Source organism: Zosterops lateralis (assembly GCF_965231275.1).
Source record: "Zosterops lateralis genome assembly, chromosome: 6".
Taxonomy (NCBI): Eukaryota; Metazoa; Chordata; class Aves; order Passeriformes; family Zosteropidae; genus Zosterops; species Zosterops lateralis.
The window spans coordinates 25310246-25328086 of record NC_139761.1 but is presented as its reverse complement, the minus strand read 5'-3'; the positions used below and the strand labels follow the sequence as shown (position 1 = coordinate 25328086).

Below are 17841 nucleotides of genomic sequence, written 5' to 3'. Positions count from 1 at the left end.
GGTGCATCTCTCCATACGACATGGCTGACCAAGAGCACTGTTGTAGCAAGGCTTCACTTTTGTAGGAGTAAACCACATTTCACTGATAAAGAGCTGTGTGTTCACATTTCACTGCATGAAAGCATTGAGACAGTTGAGACTGTGGAATCAGTATGTTCAGGCAGAGCAAAAGATAACATAAGCCCAGTCATTACAGCTGCAAGCTCCTACTGAAATTAAAAGGAAACAAATCCTCTGCTGTAACCCTTTCCTGCCCACCAGATATACAGGTCTCTATGAAAAACTGCTGCTTCTAAACCTTCTCTGCTTCTCTGTACCTTGTTTGCTACAAGTACATTCCGTTTTCTGTTGAAACAGCCAAAATGGAAGAAAAGCTTAGCTCTCACATCAGCTTTAATAGAAGGTCACAGATGAAAGCAGTGCTGCCACTAAGAGGAAGCAGACACAAATAAGGCTCTCTAAACTGGTTCTCAAAATCTCATCTCTTTTTCCAAGCCAATGTACACCCTGCAGCTGTGCTCACCAGAGATTAACTGACGCTTTTAACTTTCTGCATAATAGAAAAGGTTTCGAGGAGCACAATATTACAGTGGTTAGTTTTTCTAAATCCAACTCCTACAATCACAAACAAGAAAGGGGGAAAATAGATACTAAAAGGTACAAGTGGAGATTGTCTGTAAACCTTTACAGAAAACGCTGGGCAGATGGTAGGGATTTGCAGTGACACAGCTGTTTTTAAAAATAAAGAGGTGGAAGAGGAGAGGCACGATTACACATACATTTCTAAGCCTGTACACAGAAGAATAAAAATTAGGCTAGCAGTGGGAAAGGGAAGTTTGTATATTATTTTATAATCCAAATTGACATTTAGAAACTTCTAAAAATAATCAGCAGCACCTTCAAGTTTCTTTCCCAATCATTAGCTTTCTAAGTAACTATGAAGCAAAGCTGACAACAGAAATATTAACCTACAATAAGTTATTAAAAAGACAATCACAGAATCTTAGGAATGTAAAAATTACTTTCAGTACCTTCAATTAGCAATTTTTTCTCTAGGCTTTACAATGTAAAAAGACAATTCTTTGAAATCATTAAATGGACATAAACTGTTACCTGTTTGAACTTCCTATGAAAAGATTAATTTTTACTGTTGTATTTATTTTTCGGAGGTTACTAGCAGAATGCATAGATAAGTAATGCAAGGAAGAGTAAGATGTATGGGGATTATTGCAGATTTAACAGCATGAGAGGTGAGGCAAAGAAATGTCCAAATTCAATAGGGTCAACCAGTGGATATGAATTTAGTAAAAATAGAACATCTTTAAACTAAACAGTAATTTTTATTTAAAAACTTCAGAATGAGACCTTGCATTCCTTTTTAATGCATATTCTTATGTATGTCCTCTACAGCCATAGAGAAGGCTTATGTTAGGTAAACAGTAAAGGGTTTTTTAATGTACATTGTAAAAGTCTGCCTCCTACAGAGAATCCAACAAAGCTGTTTCTTGACAGCTTTGTTTACAAAATTAACTCTTCTAGATAACATATTCCTAGATCTAAGAAATATTATATTAACAAGAAAGATGCCACTGATACCAAAATGATAATATTTTGATCTTTCTTCATTGAGTCAATTTTTTCACACCACACCAGTTCACTTTCTTCCCTGTATTAGAAATGACCTGCCAGTGTAAACATACATTTTTTACATTTGCTATATAAAAGCCATCTAAACACATGAACTGGGATCCAACAAAAGAAAAAGGTTATCTAGAACCAACCCACTAAAAAAATTCTTTATATCCATCTCCTGGGCCATCAGTGCTGGCTTTTGCTACAGTTGGATATTGAACTGAATGGGCAGCAGATGAAACCTGTTACAAAAATCCAGGTAATCCAAAACTTCTCCTTTCACAGTATCTGGGCTGCTCCCAGTCCAAAGACGACAACGACAAAGTGATTAGTGTAGGTGCTGTCTAGCACACAAACAAACTCAACAACTGAAAACATTTAAATTAATTTTATTTGTACTAGGTTCTCAAAATCAGAAGTATTTCAAAGAAATTCAATACTCATAGACAGGTGCTACATTGATGATCTTTGATCCACCATAAGTGCCGTGTTTTCACTCTACAATCATTAACTTGCCACCACAAACTAAAGGGGACTTACATAAGTTTATAAAAAATAGGCAAACATGAAAATTTGGTTTATACTGGAATTGGCATAAGAGAGTAAAGCTTATTATCAAATTGTGGCAATTGCTGTATTCCATCACTTGTTCTGAGGGAATGGTAGAGCAGGAAAACTTCCACTTAGTGAAACACCTTGGATTTTAACTGAGCATACTCAAACTCCACTTCATTATCTGACTAGGAGTGGTTTTTACACTCAAGTCCATAAAAATTTAAGCTTTGCACTTCTAAAATTGCCACAAGCATAAACCTCACTTACACACTCTAGTCTTGGATTGATTTCCCTTTTCAGAGAAAATCAAACCAATGTATCTATACCTCTTCCAGGATTTACCATATCAAACAAAACTGCTGGCTTTGAAATACTTTTTTAGAAGAAAAATGCCATTTCTGCACAAGCTACTCTCATGAAAAATTTATTTCGTATTTCTTTATCAATAAAATAACTAACGCCAAAATATCCAAAAGTCACGTCTACACCGAGATACACAGAAGATACTCAACTTGAGAGGATTTTCCTCCACTTCTCGATCACAATGAGGCCCTCACCATTTTGCATAATGACAGAAAACAACAGCTGACAAACCATTTTGGAACAGATGCCAGCTGTCTCTCATTTGTTTTATAATTCAAACAGTAACAGTTCTGTAGCACTTTATTGGGTTTTTTGTTTTGTTTTGTTTTTTTAAAGCAAGCCATCTGAATTGGACCTCACATCAGTCAGTCAGTCATTCATTTCAAGAACAAACTGAAGGCAGGCTGATCCTTTTGAATCCAAAACTTCAATTTGGTAGGAATCTTACATAAAGACAGTTTGTGCTTCAATTTCATAGCTAGTTGGACTGAGTGAATACACATCTAAGCTAGTTTTAAAAAACCCCAAAAACAAAAACAAAAAAACAAAAAAAAACCCAAAAAAAACCAAAAAAAAACAAAACAAAAAAAAATTACTAATAATAATAAAAAAAACCACCCCAACCTGTAATATTCAACTAAGAAGCCACAGACATTTTTCCTGACTGCAGCAGAGAGAAACAATAAATTTAAACACGGTACTCCTTAAAAAAAGTTTACTGTCTAAAATGAAAATTCAAATGGTTTATTAAAATTTAATATTTTCCATTTTGGCTTTTTCTAAAGAAACAATTTATTCCTTATGAAAAATCAGTTAAAAGATAATTTCATTTTACTGTACTGAACTCAAGTTAAACATAAAGCACAAAGATTTTTACATTAAACTGGGCTTTGCATACAACATGAATGATCAGAAATAGACTATTCTGAGGAATAAAAAGTTGTGGGTTTTTTTTTTCATCTAGACAACATGCATACCATCAGTTACTTCGCAATCTTAAAAGGTACCTGAAAGGAGAGTTTTGTAGAACAAAACCAAGACTCATTAATACACTTAGTAAGTCAGTGGTCATCATGCCTTTTTACTCAAATTCTAGTAAAGTTTAGTCTACATAGAACAGCTAACACAATGAGGTGTGCAAGTCATAGGGATAGCCAGAAGCCTGAAATAAAGTCTTAAAGTTCTACAGGACAAGAGAGCCTAAACACAGTACCACTAGGTTACTTAAACTATTGCAGGGGGAAAAAAAGAGAGAAAGTATTTGGATTATTATCTGCTTCCTCGTTGAAAAAGGGCTACGGACTGAACATAAAGAGCCTGCATTTAAAAGCTCCACAGTCCTACTCCACCAACTTTTTAAAATAAGGTAATGATAAAAGAGCATTCCTTCTAGCAGCATGTAGAGTTCAGCTGCCAGTGGCTGCCTAACAGCGCTCCTTTATGCATACCAGGAGAATCATGTCCAGTTTTGCCATTTGTGGATAACGATGACAAGATACAAAAGCATGTGTTTGCCATAAATAGCTCTGGCTAACGGAGGATTGCTCACACAGAGCAGATCAAATTCTCTATAAGGAGAGCATTATTTGGCTCCCAGCCAAAACACGTCCCCTATGCAAGCCTCAGTAGTGGCAAACACTTTCCAGTTCTATTTACATAGAAGCTAACAAGTAGAACAGTTCATTTAGGCTAATTCTTGTACTGAGTCAGTCTAACTGCAACACTCAAGAAACAAAAACTATTTCCCCACTTCATATTCTGTATGTGACTGTCATTACACATCATCTTACTGAGAAAGACTGCGAGCTGTAAAAACTCATGCAAGGTTTTACTCTGGCATGTAGAACTTTAAGAACATTCAGGTACAAACCACACTGCATGGTTAATTACTTCGTATTTTTAAGTTTCTGACACAATTGTTTCATGGAATTAAATGGTCTCCAGTAGTGGTAGCTTCTTTAATTTACGGTCAACTAGGAGCAGGTCCTTTATTGAACTGCCAGAACAGAGCCACAAAGTATTGTAAAGCAGTGCCTAAATCAGTATTAAAAACTTGCACTATTCAAGATGAGATTAATGATTGTTTACCTTTACAATACTTTCCACAGAAGTTATTCGAAATATGCTTAAACACTTAAAAACTATATTTTCCAATGAAAACAAGGCAACGTTCTGTAATAAGCCACAAGTTTTATTGCAACGTGGCCAGTTTTTGATCTCAAAAAACAATGTTCCATTTAAGGCTCTTTTTAATACAGAAATTGCCACCATGACTGATGTTTTACAAAACTTTAGTGTTTCAAAACTCATATGGTAAACAGATAACTTCTACTCCTGTTCAGTAGTGTACATTCAATGGAAAAACGAAAGGCATCGTAACAGCTACTTCATTTATAAAGATATGCATGTAACAGGAATGAAACTGAGGTACTACAATAATTTGATGACACAGTTACAGCAACTTAATTGGCATTCCTTGGGGGGGAGGGGCGGGTCAAACATGTTACAAAAAAGTGCTTTAAATGCATAGTGTTGTGTGCTGCCATGTCACAAAAATAGGCTTGTCAAGGCAGGTGAGGTGTATGAATGCACAAGAGCCTCATGGAACTGCAATCAAGTGCAACTGTAAGTAATACTGTAGAGAGTCTACCATCCGACCAGTGGACAATACTTTCAAGGCATTCAATTAGCTTACCCTTTGCTGTCTGCTAGACTATTTACATTAACTATCACATTCATTGAACATGTTGCAAGGAATGCCTGCAACGTCAGTTTTGGCCAAGAGTATGACGTGAAAGCATTCCTTGAATCCTACATAAAACTACCAGGATTAAACAGTCTAATGGCAATCACTGGTAGACTGCTTAACAATGACATCTCCTTCAGGGCAGTGGGGATGGGACTTATTTTTTGAGGAGGGGAGGGGATGGGGAGACTAATACTATTCCAATTGAACGAGCTGCAGAAATGGAAGCTCCTTAGATCCAGATGGCACTTGTCTGTCTTTTTATAAGGGTTTTCCTTCAAGTGAAACTACCACGTTGCCTCCCAATTTCTCGCCAAGTGTTGAACGGTCCTTAATATCATCCAAACCATTTACTTGCCACTCATGTTTAATACCTGGAAGACAGATGGAGAACAACGTACTTGTGAGAACCTCAACATCTAAATGGCACCATAGTTAAAGAGAAAATAGTTTTCGGCTCCATACCTGTAAATTTCTTTTTAATGGCATCTTTAGAGCTTGCGTAGATCATCTTGCTTTTTAAAGGTGCACTTTCAGGAGCCCTTTAAAGAAAAAGCAAACAACAAAACAGTCATTAAGTCATCCAATGGTAGCTCCAGAATATTCAATTTTAACAGCAAGCTTTGCCTTCACACACCAGAATATAAATACCAGGTCTTCTTTCTTAGATTCCTTTGTCTCGTACGTGGCATCGTACAAAGCGTATCGGCAATCGTTCAAAGGTAGCAACTTCACAAAGGCTGTGTAGGGGTCCTCCACAGTATCACCAATGTCACCAACCAGTATCTGCTTTGACTCCTCTACGATTATTTGTTTTTTGTCATCACTTAAGCAGAAGAGAACAGCTTTCTTTCTTTTTTTGATCTCTTCTGGGGTTGAAGATTTCCTTACTTTCATGTCATTAAAAACCTTTATGACATCATCATTCACTGTTACTCCAGAAGCCTGTAAAATGAGATCAAAGGAACAATTTAAACAGCAAAAATTAACACTCACTAGAAAAATATGATAGCCCACAGTGCTAGATAAACAAGTCTGCCTGCCCCCGTAAGAATAAAAATACTATACTTAACCTGAATACACTATGAATTTAGTAATATTTGTAGGACTGGAGCAAAGGATATAAAGGAGGTGTGAATTCAGTAGTTTCTTGTAGATCTCAGCATTTTCAGCTGCAGTTCTGGACAGCAGTTTCATACAACTAGTCACACCACAGTACTACTCGGTTTTCCTTTACCTTATCATGCCTTTGGCTTATTTGGGGGGAGGGGAAGAGGGAGTGATGAGGGGGTAGGAACTGAACATAGGAGAGGAGTTTGTAATTTTCGGTTGGGATAGCAGGGGGTGGGGTTCTGGTAGGTTGATTTTTGTTGGCCTTTTTTTTTGTTTTGTTTTGTTTTTTTAGTAGACCAAACACTAAAGCAGCAGCTTCCATCCAGCACTGTCATGACTCTCATTTTGCTGGGTGAGGTAGGGCTCTACAAGCAGCAGAAATGTTTTCTGCATTGTGTCAGCTTCAACACCGCGCCTTAAGAATTCCCGAATTTTACTTCACACTGCTGCGGGAGCATTGTTTGATTGCTCTTCATCCATATAAAAATACCAATTACAACCGTACATCTCCCCATAAGGCTCGCGAGCCGTTCAAAACAAGAGCCTAAACCAGCAAGGAAACAAAACACCGGCCAAAGAAACGGGGAACTCGAGGCAAAATGAGAATAATTTAGCAGAGCCCGCTGCGGGCGAGCAGGCGAGCTGAGCCCATCCGCAGCGCCCTTGCTCCGGGTCCAGCAATTGCATCTGCCGAGGCGGGCGCTGCCAGCGCGGGCACCCGGGGAGGAGAGGCAGGTGCGCGGCCCGGGGGAGCCCCGGCTTTGTCCCCGGGCCCCTCTCCCGCTTTGTTGGCGGGCACGGAGGGGATCCCGCCGCCCCGCGCCCTCGGCCCAGGCTCCGACCCCCGCCCGGCCCCACGCTCTCGCCGCCCCTCGGGCCTGGGCTCCGGGCGGCGGCTCCTCGGGCGGAGCGCGGGCCCCTCTCCCCGCGCCCGCCGCCCCTCAGCGCCCCGCCGGCACTCGCAGGCCCGGGCGGTGCCGCAGGGAGCGCTGCGCCGCCCGCCCTGCCCCGGCCCCAGCCCGGCCCCGGCCCCGCCGCCCGCAGCTGCCCCCCGACCGCTCCCGCGGCCCCTTCCCCCCGCACCCGGCTAAAATTAGACTAAAATGGCCGCCGGAGGCCGCGCCGGGCCGGGCCGCTCCGCTCAGCCCCGCTGGGCTCCGCCGGGCCGCGCCGGCCGCCCGCGCCGCCCTCCCCGCCCTTACCATGGCGCCGGGTCCCGGGGCGGCGGCCGCTGCCTGCGGTGCGGGGCTGCTGCACGCAGAGAGCGCTGCGCTGCGCTGGGGGCGAGCGGGCGGGGACTCGGCCGGGCGGGGGATGAGCCGCAGCGGCCGGGGAGGGCCGGTCACATGGGCCGCGCCGCCACCACGTGCCGCCGCCGGGCCGCGCTGGGCCGGCCCCCGCCGCGCAGGGCCCGCGGGCTGCGGGGCCGGGCCGCCCGCCCGACCGGGGGAGGCGGTGTCAGTGCCCGGGTGCGGGGCCTGGGCTGGCCCGGCGGTGGCCGGCTGGCCGGGGAGGGGGCGATGCGGCCCGGCGGTGGGTGGGTGGCTGGCTGGCTGGGGAGGGGGCCCCGCGGCCCCTCCAGGGGCTCGCAGCACCAGCGGCAGGCCGGGGCACGATGGCGGCGCGGCCGCTCTGAGGCGGCCCCCGCTGCCCGCCCTGCCCTGCCCTGCCAGGCCGGCGCTGCTCCCCCGGGCTCAGGCGCTTTCCGCCGCTCTGAGGGGTTTGCCCCTCGTTCACGGCTCGGGCCGGGCGCTGTCAGGCTGCCCCTCACACCCCGGAGCCGGCACAGCCGGCATTGTGTCCCTGCCGGGCGCCGCGCCGCTTTGTTCCCGCTGGAAGGGGAGCTGTGCTGCTGCCCCGGGCTGTGCGGGGAAGGGCCCTGGGCACAAAGGGGCTCGGCACAAACACTGCTCTCTCTGCGGTCTTGGCGGGGCCGCTCAGACAGTGGGGCGGGACACGGAATGTAGGGCGGAAGGTGCATTAAAAGATGGGAAAATGACTTACAGGAAAACAAGTACAACTCTCTCACTAGTGTTTTACAGTTCCACACTGAGCTGGAAAGGGCTTCAGGCACAGGACAACAAACTTAGAGCAGTTTATCTCTCGTCCGTCCAAGTGGACAAGAGGATTCTCAGTCCTGTGTGACTCCGTGCCCTGAAATGGTGTGTCTGAAAACCTAAACAGAGGGCCTCAAGGAGCTGTACCTCTGTGAGTCCCCAGCCTGCGCTGAGAGCAGCGCTCTCTCTCCCCAAAACACTTGAATTGCTACCGGTATGGTGGCGGGAGCCGGCAGGCCATTGCTTGTCAGCATGCCGGTATGTGTATCAGATTCCTCCAGGTGTTTTAGATACATAGATATACTGTGTGTGAGTGATGTGCTGACATTTCTCCGCCTGTTCTCCATTACTGTACATTACTGTGTTGATCAGCTGAGACACTATGTTTCCAATATCCTTTCTGAGTTACATCCTGTCCTCTGGATATATCCTGCCCTGTGGACGCCGAGTTCAAGACTGATTTGCATCATCAGTATTCAAAATTTGATCCATCAGCCTTGAAATCACTAATCCAGAGCTATATTTACCCCTCAGCTCCTTACAGCCACACATTCAGGACTTCCTGCTGCCACTGAGCTCTGTTTGACTCAAGTATTTTTTGTTTCCAGATGATGGCCACTTGGTTACTTTTACTGCCTGTTCAAGTGCCAGTAATCTGGGACTCAGGAAGGAGTGCCCTTATTGTATATTTGGCAAGCAGGCATAGCTGTGCCCATGTGCAGTACATCCTCTAGTGTCACTGACCACAGTCACTGCCATGGGCTCAGCAAATTTCTAACGTGCATAAGACCATGAACCTTCTGTGTGAGAGTGCCCTAATCTCATGCCCTTGCAGAGCACCCCCAGCCACCCACATGGGGCCTCTGCACTGCATGTCCCAGGCTCCTAAAATGAAAGGTGGAGGGTGACCAGCTCCAGAGTTGGATGGCTGGATAGGTGCTCCAGGGATGACAACTGCAAAACTGTGCATGACTCACTCTCTGTTTTTAACACCATGGAAACTGAATAATGAATCAGAAGTACTTGCTACTCCCTTCATCTCACAAGGTGCATACTTGAGGTACCCGGGCACTAAAGGCTGCTGCTGCTGTACATCACTGACTGGTACTTGGCAGCCAGCAGACTAGAGAAGCAGCACAGGCTGAAGGAGGAGTATTTTCTGACTTTACCGAAATCTCTGGGACAGAAATGAGTTTACCAGAATTTGAGAGCATTTCTTAGAAGTGAAAAACAGGTGCCAGGTAAACAGAAAAGGGCTTCTCATTTTCAAGGAAATGAATTTTGAACTCCTGGTGACTGCAGTGATCAGAGAAGGAACTTGTGATAAAGCCCACTGGTGAACTTCGGATGCCACAGAAATGGCCAGTATCCAGCCAAAAGCAGTAATGACCAAGCAAATCTTATTGCTGGAGCATACTCAGACAAAGCTGGTTCCTCACTTTGGCATCTCACTGCACTCAGGAAGCATCGAGTTTCACTACCCCTATGCCACAAGACCTGCATCCCACCAGGCACCACGGAAATAGCCCAATGATTCAGAGAGTCCAGCAGCAGCAGCACTAAAAGCTTTGTGAATGATACCCTCTTTGGAGCACATGCCTCTGAGGAAGCCCTCCAAGCCTCCCTTCACCCTCTGTGGATGGAAGCAATGACTCACCGTGAACCAGGAGGCACTCTTTGTTTGGATTCAACTCCTGGATGCTCATTAGTGAGAAATTAATATAAAGGACTAAGCTGCTTGATGCATTGAAGCTCTTTGGTATCATAGTCCTTTCCTTTAGTAGGCTGTGCATCCTTTGCTTCTCTGTTGTCCTCACTGAACTCAGTGTTACCGCTTGAGCCTCATTTCCCGTGGAAGCAAGGCCTCTGCTTGGCCTCCTCAGGCATCCCCTCTCTCACTTGGGCTAGTTCTTGTCTCAGTGACTTTTTAACTTGTTAGCATGTTTGAGTTAAATCTGACAGAAGAATAGAAGTCACAAAAGTAATTAAGATCCTTAATTAAGTAATTAAATTTTATAAAATAATTCATCTCAGATAGAAGAAATTGGGGCTATATATCTACCTGTCCAATTCAGGAATCTGTTGGAGACATTGGGGCTCTCATGGTGTAGCCTGATTACCTTCAAGAGGACTAAGCACAGAGAAAGGAAAAGCAGAGAAACTTGCATAGATGCACACTGAAATAACAGAGTCTTAATACCATCCAGTTCAAAAAATCAACCTGTCAAAGGAGAGAAATCCATATGAAACTGCATTTGGTGAGATCTGTTGCTCAGGGCACTTCTTTTACCCCTTTGCTGTCCTGTGTACCCCTGCAAAATATCGAGTTTCCCTTTAACAATCGTGTATTTTCAATGGGAGTGCAAAGAATGCCAGACAAAATCTAACTTATGGTAATGTAAGAGAGTATTAGAGAAAACGTTTGAAATGCTAACACTGAGTTTTTCTCTCTCCTTACACTGCACATAAATTCCTAAAAAAAATAAAAATAAAAAATAATAATTAAAAAAAAAAAAAATAAGTAAACATATTTGACTCTTAAGTTGTGGATCCTGGCACGATTTTGCTGCAAGTTAGGCAGATTTGCAGTGCTTCCCTGTGAGGTCATGCCAGGAGCCTGAAGCGAGGGGCAGGATGCATGTGCTGATGTGACGCACGGATCCCCAGCGAGCCCCAGAAGGGAACTCCAGACTCCACTATCCCTTTTCCAGGGGTCACTTCTGCCGGTTTAAGCAGCCTCGTGCACAGGTGCGATCCCCCAGTCCCTCTGGGGCTCGGCGCTGTCATTGCACTTGGCAGTGGCTCCGGCAGGGCTGCGGGCGCTCCCGAGGAGCCGGACACGCCCGGTGGGCTCTGCCGGGGACGGGCGAGCCGAGCCCCTTGCGTCACCTGCACCGGGAGCCGCGGCCCGTGCCAGGACATTCCTGGGGTGAGTCACGGCCCGGCTGCTCCCCGGCCCGGCCCGCCAGCCGCTGCCCCAGGGCAGGGAGCGCTGCCTGCCTTCCCGCCGCCCTGCCCGGCCACCCCCCGGGGCTCTGGAGCCTTCCCCGCCCCTCCGGCCGCGGCGAGGGGATGCGCCGGGACAGGCGGGTGCGCGGTCCCCAGCGCTGGGATGCTTCGCTTGGGCTGAGCAGCCTCTTCCCCTGTCAAGTGGGGAAGGCCCTTTTCAGCCCGTGCGGGAATGCGGCTGAGGGAAAGCTCCTTTTCCTTTTCCAGCAAAACTCGTCAGCCACCCGCGTTCCCTGGAGGAGCTGACCTGCTGGCCGTAGGGCAGAAGAGCAGGCAGGAGGAGGCAGCAGGGAGGGATGCCCGAGGAGCAGCAGCCACACGTTCTGCGGGGCAGGGCGGAATTCCCCCTCTCCCGCCGGGCTGTAACTCACACGTGTCACTGAGTCACAACGCCGGGCAGCCACGGGCCTGGCAATGGACAGGGAAAGAGAGTTTTAATTAAAATGTTATGGCTTGTGATGACATCATGTTCGGGGTGGTATTTAAACACGGCAAAAAAAGGAAATAAAAATTCCTCCTGTGAGAGAAACATGAAAAATAATGACAGAACAAAAAATTCCTCTGAAGTCTAAAATACAGAAAAACTTCGGTCAGCCTTATTAATAAAAACAAAAGATAAAAATTGCCTTTACATAATTAGCACATATTTGACTTTTACAAAGGTTTACACATTTGTAGCAGTAGAAGAAACAATTAGTCTTTATCCTACTGGCCTTTGTAATTCCTGTATGCCCTACAAAATGTGTCAGTAACTGCTGCAGTGTCCTTTTGCTAGGCACATGCATCAACAACACTCAGCAATTTTTACACTTTCCCCATGTCTTACAAAATGAATGATAGTCCATATGCTGGGAGTCTCCAAGTTTCTCTCCTCCAGCTTAGGAAGTCAAATTCAGCTGCCCCTTATGCTAGAATTTTAGTAGACTAACCACAGCACAAGCAGTTTTTGTTTCTTTTTAAAATCAAAACAGAGATAAAAGTGTAGTTTCTTTCCTTAGTCTGTATTGTGGCTCAACAGTTGGTTCTTTGCTCACAATATATATTCATTATATTACATATTGTATTTTATTTAGTATCTAAATATAATAGATCTTACAGAAAGAAGGAGTAAGGACAACAGTCATGTTACTGAAGTGCACATCTACAATTCTCTTAGCAGTGAGTTCATCTTGCTTATGTTTCTGAAAACTTGGTGAGCCAGAGTGGTGACTCCTCTCAGCAGACAAGCACGACAGCTGGAAAGGGTCATTTCTTGAACAGCCTCAGCCTGGTTTGCAGGACAACTGCCAAAAGTTAGGATACAGCCAGCCATCTCAGCAGATGGCACAGTTTAAACTGGTGCACCTCCAGGAAAAGTGGCAATGGTTTCCAAAAGCTCTTTTCCTTTAGGATAGGTGCAGACCTTCGAGTTGCTGGGGCTGGCTGACACATAACATATATGATGATTCAGCTTTGTTATGTTCTTTTTTTACAGAAAAGCTCCCCCTGAGACAGCCAGGGTTCCCAGTGGGACAAGGAATCCTTGCTTTTCTGTGCCTGGACAAGTGCAAAGCAGCACTACACACAGAGTGTAGAGAGATTTCAGGCATTAATCCCAAGTTTTCCAGGCTTGGCCTGATTCTGCTACTAACCTTCATTGCTCTGTGGTTCTTTTCCTGGGGTTATGTCATCACATTGGAATAAGGACCTTGGAAAATGGACTGTTTCTAATCATGATCAGCACTTCTATGACATTGCAGGTCTGATTTAAGGAGACATCTTTTAAACACAAAAAAGAATCATTAGTAAAGGATCAAATACTATCCAGGAGATAGAGCAAGCCATGACAAAAGTGCCAAGATGGCAGAGATTAATTCATATGGCCTGTTTAGATCGAAAGTTGTAAAGGTCAGACAAAAAGGAGGACAGACACTTTTGGTTCTGGAGTTTTAATACTCTTAAAATTGCTCCAGACAGATCTCAGACTCAGTTTGCAGCATTGCATCCAAATGAAAGGAAATTCTGTCTCATGAAGGTTGAACCCAAGGGTTGGTTCTAAGAAACCTCTTAAAAGCAACAATTACGGATTGCACCATCTAAATCTAGTCAAGCATTTCAAAGCCCCCTTGAAAGATAAGGTGCTTAAAAAGTTGATAGTGCCTTTTAAAACCACTAAGTTTTTCTTTTTCAGACAGCAGTCTAAAAATAAAACATTAGCTAAGCCTAACATGCTAAATACATGAGTTGAGATCACTTTCTGGTGGTTGAGGATGGGCTTTAGGATGACTGAGGTCCAGGAATATTTATAACCATTGCTGGATCGTGGGGCCTGTCGGTCAGTGCAGAAGTGTCCTCTGGTGACAGCAGCATTCACGAGCTCTGCCAGGACTGCAGAGCTCAACATGTGACTGATGGTGGGATCTGCACAGGAATGCTCATGAAAAGCAACTATGAAGCCCCACGCTGGCCAGAGTCACATGCAGAACTGCCATCCAAACCCCAAACATTTTAGCATCCTGGCTCCCATTTCTGCCATTTCGAACACAAAATTCACAGCAGCTGAGCCACAGCACTGTGTGTCCCTTTCCTCTCCAAGCTAATTTCATCTGTAGAGTGCTCAAAGGAGAAAAATTGGAAAGCATGTAGATTATAATACACATACTTATAGGACTGTTAACCTAGGAACTATCAATATAAATCCTTAATAAATTGGTAAGACATGACTAGCAAATTCACAAAGCTGAAGTTGGACTGTGTGTTATCCTCACAGAACAAGGTAATCCTTGTAGAGGATTCCTTTTAACTTTGTTACAGGGAAATTATGGGACAAGCATATGCCATTTTCAGTCCCTCCACACGGCATGGTTAAACCAGGCAGCACAAGCACCAGAATAACTCTAGACCACTATGCTGTGACACAATGCTGGTGCAGCAGCTCTATATTCATCAAATAAAACCCCCTTCTTTAGCTGTTCTTTGAAATCAATCTAAGGAAAAAGACTAACAACAGCAGAGAAGACAGAAGTGAAAGCTGATCTTCCATGGCCATTGGCCAGCGTTTTGGAGAGTATGCTGTCATGTAACATCCTTGTAGGAAACTTGGCCCAATCAAACATTTCTCTCATCAAAAGCGAGTGACCTGAACAGCTGGATAAACGTTGTGAGCAAGCAGGGTGGTGCAGGCGGAATGCTGGAGCTTGCTGCCTTCTCTCCCCTCTGGCAAAGGCTGCGGGATGTCGTGTGGGCTGAGCACCTCCAGCCTGGCCGGCTGCTGCATACCCAGAGCAGCTCACAGGCCAGAGGCTGATACAGCCCTGTCTTTGATTTTTTTTTCCTTCTTTCATCCCTAAAAAATTTTAAAGATTGAGTTGCACCTAAAATATATATATTTAAAATTAATTTCAGCAGTTTTCCAGGAAAGAAGCACTACAAACACAGGAAGCTGATATATTATGGTAAAGATACAAACCTAAAGCTTGTCTCAGTGCACTTTTTGGAAAGCATGTGCAGCCTGTGGCTTTCTGCCCCAAAAACAGTTCAGATGTAGCTTGTATTGATGTGCATTTTAATGTGCTCCAAAATGCCTTCCATTTTCTGAAGGGAGCCTACAAGAAAGCTGGAGAGGGCCTTTTCACAAGGGCATGGAGTGACAAAGGAGAATGGCTTCCCATTGCCAGAGAGCAGGTTTAGATTACATAAGAAATTCTTCACTGTGGGGTTGGTGAGGCAATGGAACAGGTTGTCCAGAAAAGTTGTAGCAGTGTTCCCTGGCAGTGTTCAAGGCCAGGCTGGATGGGTCTCTGAGCATCCTGGTTTAGTTAAAGGTGTCCCCGCCCATGGCAGCTGGGTTGGAACAAAATGCTTTTTTGAGGTCCCTTCTAACCCAAGCCATTCTCTAAGTTCCAGGATTCATGAATGATAATCACTGTTCAGTGATTTAGAGCAGTTAAAAATCCCAAGTATATACACACATACACAAATACAGAGACATATTTTAGAGATGGTGCTATGTCACCATCCCTCTTGGGAAACAAGATAATCAGTTTACTTACCTGTCTTTATAATTCTTCTGATTTGCAGCACAAGTTAATTTACCTTTTGCATCAGTCTTAATCCAGACATTGTCTTCAAATCTGAGTGCTCTGAAATGGGAAGGTTTCTTATTGGTGGTAATTGGAGATTCTCTGAGGAGGTTTTACACAGGCCTGATACTGGACATAGACACAACTGAGCACTTCAAAGGCAAGGTTTTAATAGCACTGTCTAAGCAAGCACCAAATTATGGGAAGTGGGGAGCTGATGAAGGGCAGGAGGAAGGATACATCACTTGATAACAGGCTGAGAAATCTCAGAATATCCCCTTGCAGCAAGCTGGGTAAAACACCAGGGGCACCTCTGCAGAGCTAGACTATGTCACTGTTGTGAAGATCAAGACAATTTAGCAGTGCCAGGGAAAGATCTCTCAGGGTTAGAGCCAAATGCCATGCAAAAAACTTCCTGCAATTGTCTGGAACTGGCAATTTCTTTAGAGTGAGAGGGCTCTTGCAGCAGGGTAGAAATAGTCTTTGCTAGCCTCAAGAAGTGTTATCTAGAATTGCTGTGATCAGTTACGTCAGTGATCACCAGCAGGTAACATGACCAGTGTTAGATATTACTTACTGAACACAAACAGAACATGGAAGAGACAAGATCACTGCAGGGTAAGGGTTAATTTAGTGGTTACATCAACGATTCATAAACCACAAGTGTAATCTCCTAAATCCTAGAGTACTAGATTACCAGTGCAGCAGAAACATGGTGTTGGGTAGGACTCCAGTGTGCTCTGTTGTCCCCAGAGACCCGCTCCCTGCACATGTCCATGGAAGGCTACAGATGCAGGGACAGCTGGTGACTGCAGTGAGTGGAGTGGGGCTGTTCAGAGTCTGCCTCCCTATATATGTACGTTTAGGTTGGTTTTCAGCTGCTATATACTAGTTTCTAATGCCCATATTTTCTGGGATTATGCAAAGATCATCTTTCTTTATTGTTAATATTAACATTTAAGTGCTCTCTTGTAAGTGCTTAAAACCTCACCCCTCCACAGAAGAGCCATCCAGCAGTGGGTGCTGGGACACTGTCCCCAGCTCAAACCCCTCACAAAGAAGAGTGCTAGCTCACATCTGTCACATGGACTGCCAAACCAAAGCAACACAAGCTTTCCAGCATTGTTACAGGCTTCCAGCAGGTGAATCTGACACTGGATATGCCAGTTAAGGTGATGAACCTGCCTCCTAATACAGGTGAACAGACTTGATACAAGAAGTCCTAGCTCTACTGGTATTGACACCTGAATATGAACAGCCAGTATCAGCTTTACTGCAACCACCACGAGAGGGCTACAGCCAGCATTCCAAGTGGCTTTTTCCTTGTGACCTCATCCTGGTTGGGTAGGAAGGGCTGCTTCTAGTACCAGCAGTCACTGTAGGGATTTGTCTTCTACATCTTTAGTAGCCTGTGGTGGCCAGGAGGTGAGCAAGTGGTCTTTGAGGAAATCCTGGTGTTTCCTGGGTAGGAGAATCCTTTGGGTTGGGAACCCAAAGGGACTGGTCTCATGGCTATTAAGGAGTTATGTACAAAAAAATATCAGAAGAAATTGCCTAGGGTAGTTACTCAGCCCTGACATGAATCAAAGGGGCAGAATTTGCACAGCAGGAAAACCAGCTGGTATTGCAGCATCTGGATACATGCCAGGGCTAAGATCTATGGGAGCTACCAAGAAGGGCAAGACTTTCACTGTTGCATCTTGTTAAAATGCATACAGGACAGATGCTACACTTGAAGTTCAAGGAAGCCTACTGTCTGTTTTCTGTAAGAGTCTGGTACAGCCTCATTAGTTTGAATCCAAGACGAAGCTGTTCACCCGATCCATTCTGACACCTTTGTTAAAAACTTTTGCTTGGATTCCCTGACAGATACTGTACAGACCTTACCCTGATGGTAACATCAAGTGGGATGGCTGATCATGGTAATACACGTATTTGTTAGGGGGGAAAAGATGGATGAATATTTCAGTCCCTAAGACAAGGAAGGAGATAGAAGTAACTCCCCTTTTTCCAAAGGCCATAAAAATATATATCCTGATATAGCTTAGAAAAATCATCACTGAAATTTGAAAAAGCTTCAAAGAAAGTACCATACCAGGCAGTGTGCTCTGAGGTACTTGGTTCATGCCCCGTGAGCAGCACTAAAGCCAAGGAGAGTCAGATCTGAACTGCACATACAGCAGACAGGACAATTTTATGCACATCTGTTCAAAGCAGAACACTACTTCCTGTATTTCACCTTTAGTGTATGCAAGCGAGGCCTCAGGCTTGCAAGCTTAAAGGGAAATTTGTAACTTTGCTCAGC

General features: G+C 44.8%; 1 protein-coding gene across 2 annotated transcripts; it reads right to left on the bottom strand.

Moving 5' to 3' along the window:
* Positions 1-4720: 4720 nt before the first annotated feature.
* Positions 4721-7701, bottom strand: CFL2 (cofilin 2). Of its 2 annotated transcripts, none has more exons than XM_083864556.1 (4): positions 7612-7701; positions 5934-6241; positions 5762-5838; positions 4721-5670 (listed from the first exon to the last, which is right to left on the bottom strand). In XM_083864556.1, the coding sequence occupies exons 1-4, from the start codon at positions 7612-7614 to the stop codon at positions 5558-5560; spliced, it is 501 nt and encodes a 166-aa protein (XP_083720682.1). In that variant the 5' UTR covers positions 7615-7701; the 3' UTR covers positions 4721-5557. The 2 variants fall into 2 exon arrangements, with proteins under 2 accessions (XP_083720682.1, XP_083720683.1); XM_083864557.1 differs by lacking the exon at positions 7612-7701 and adding an exon at positions 7493-7556.
* Positions 7702-17841: the final 10140 nt, after the last annotated feature.

Excerpts from the sequence above, each read along its gene's own strand:
- CFL2 (XM_083864556.1), bottom strand. Across the intron at positions 5,839-5,933 it reads GACCTGGTATTTATATTCTG|GGCTCCTGAAAGTGCACCTT; the intron begins GTGTGTGAAGGC and ends TTTTCTTTAAAG. Across the intron at positions 5,671-5,761 it reads CATTAAAAAGAAATTTACAG|GTATTAAACATGAGTGGCAA; the intron begins GTATGGAGCCGA and ends TCTGTCTTCCAG.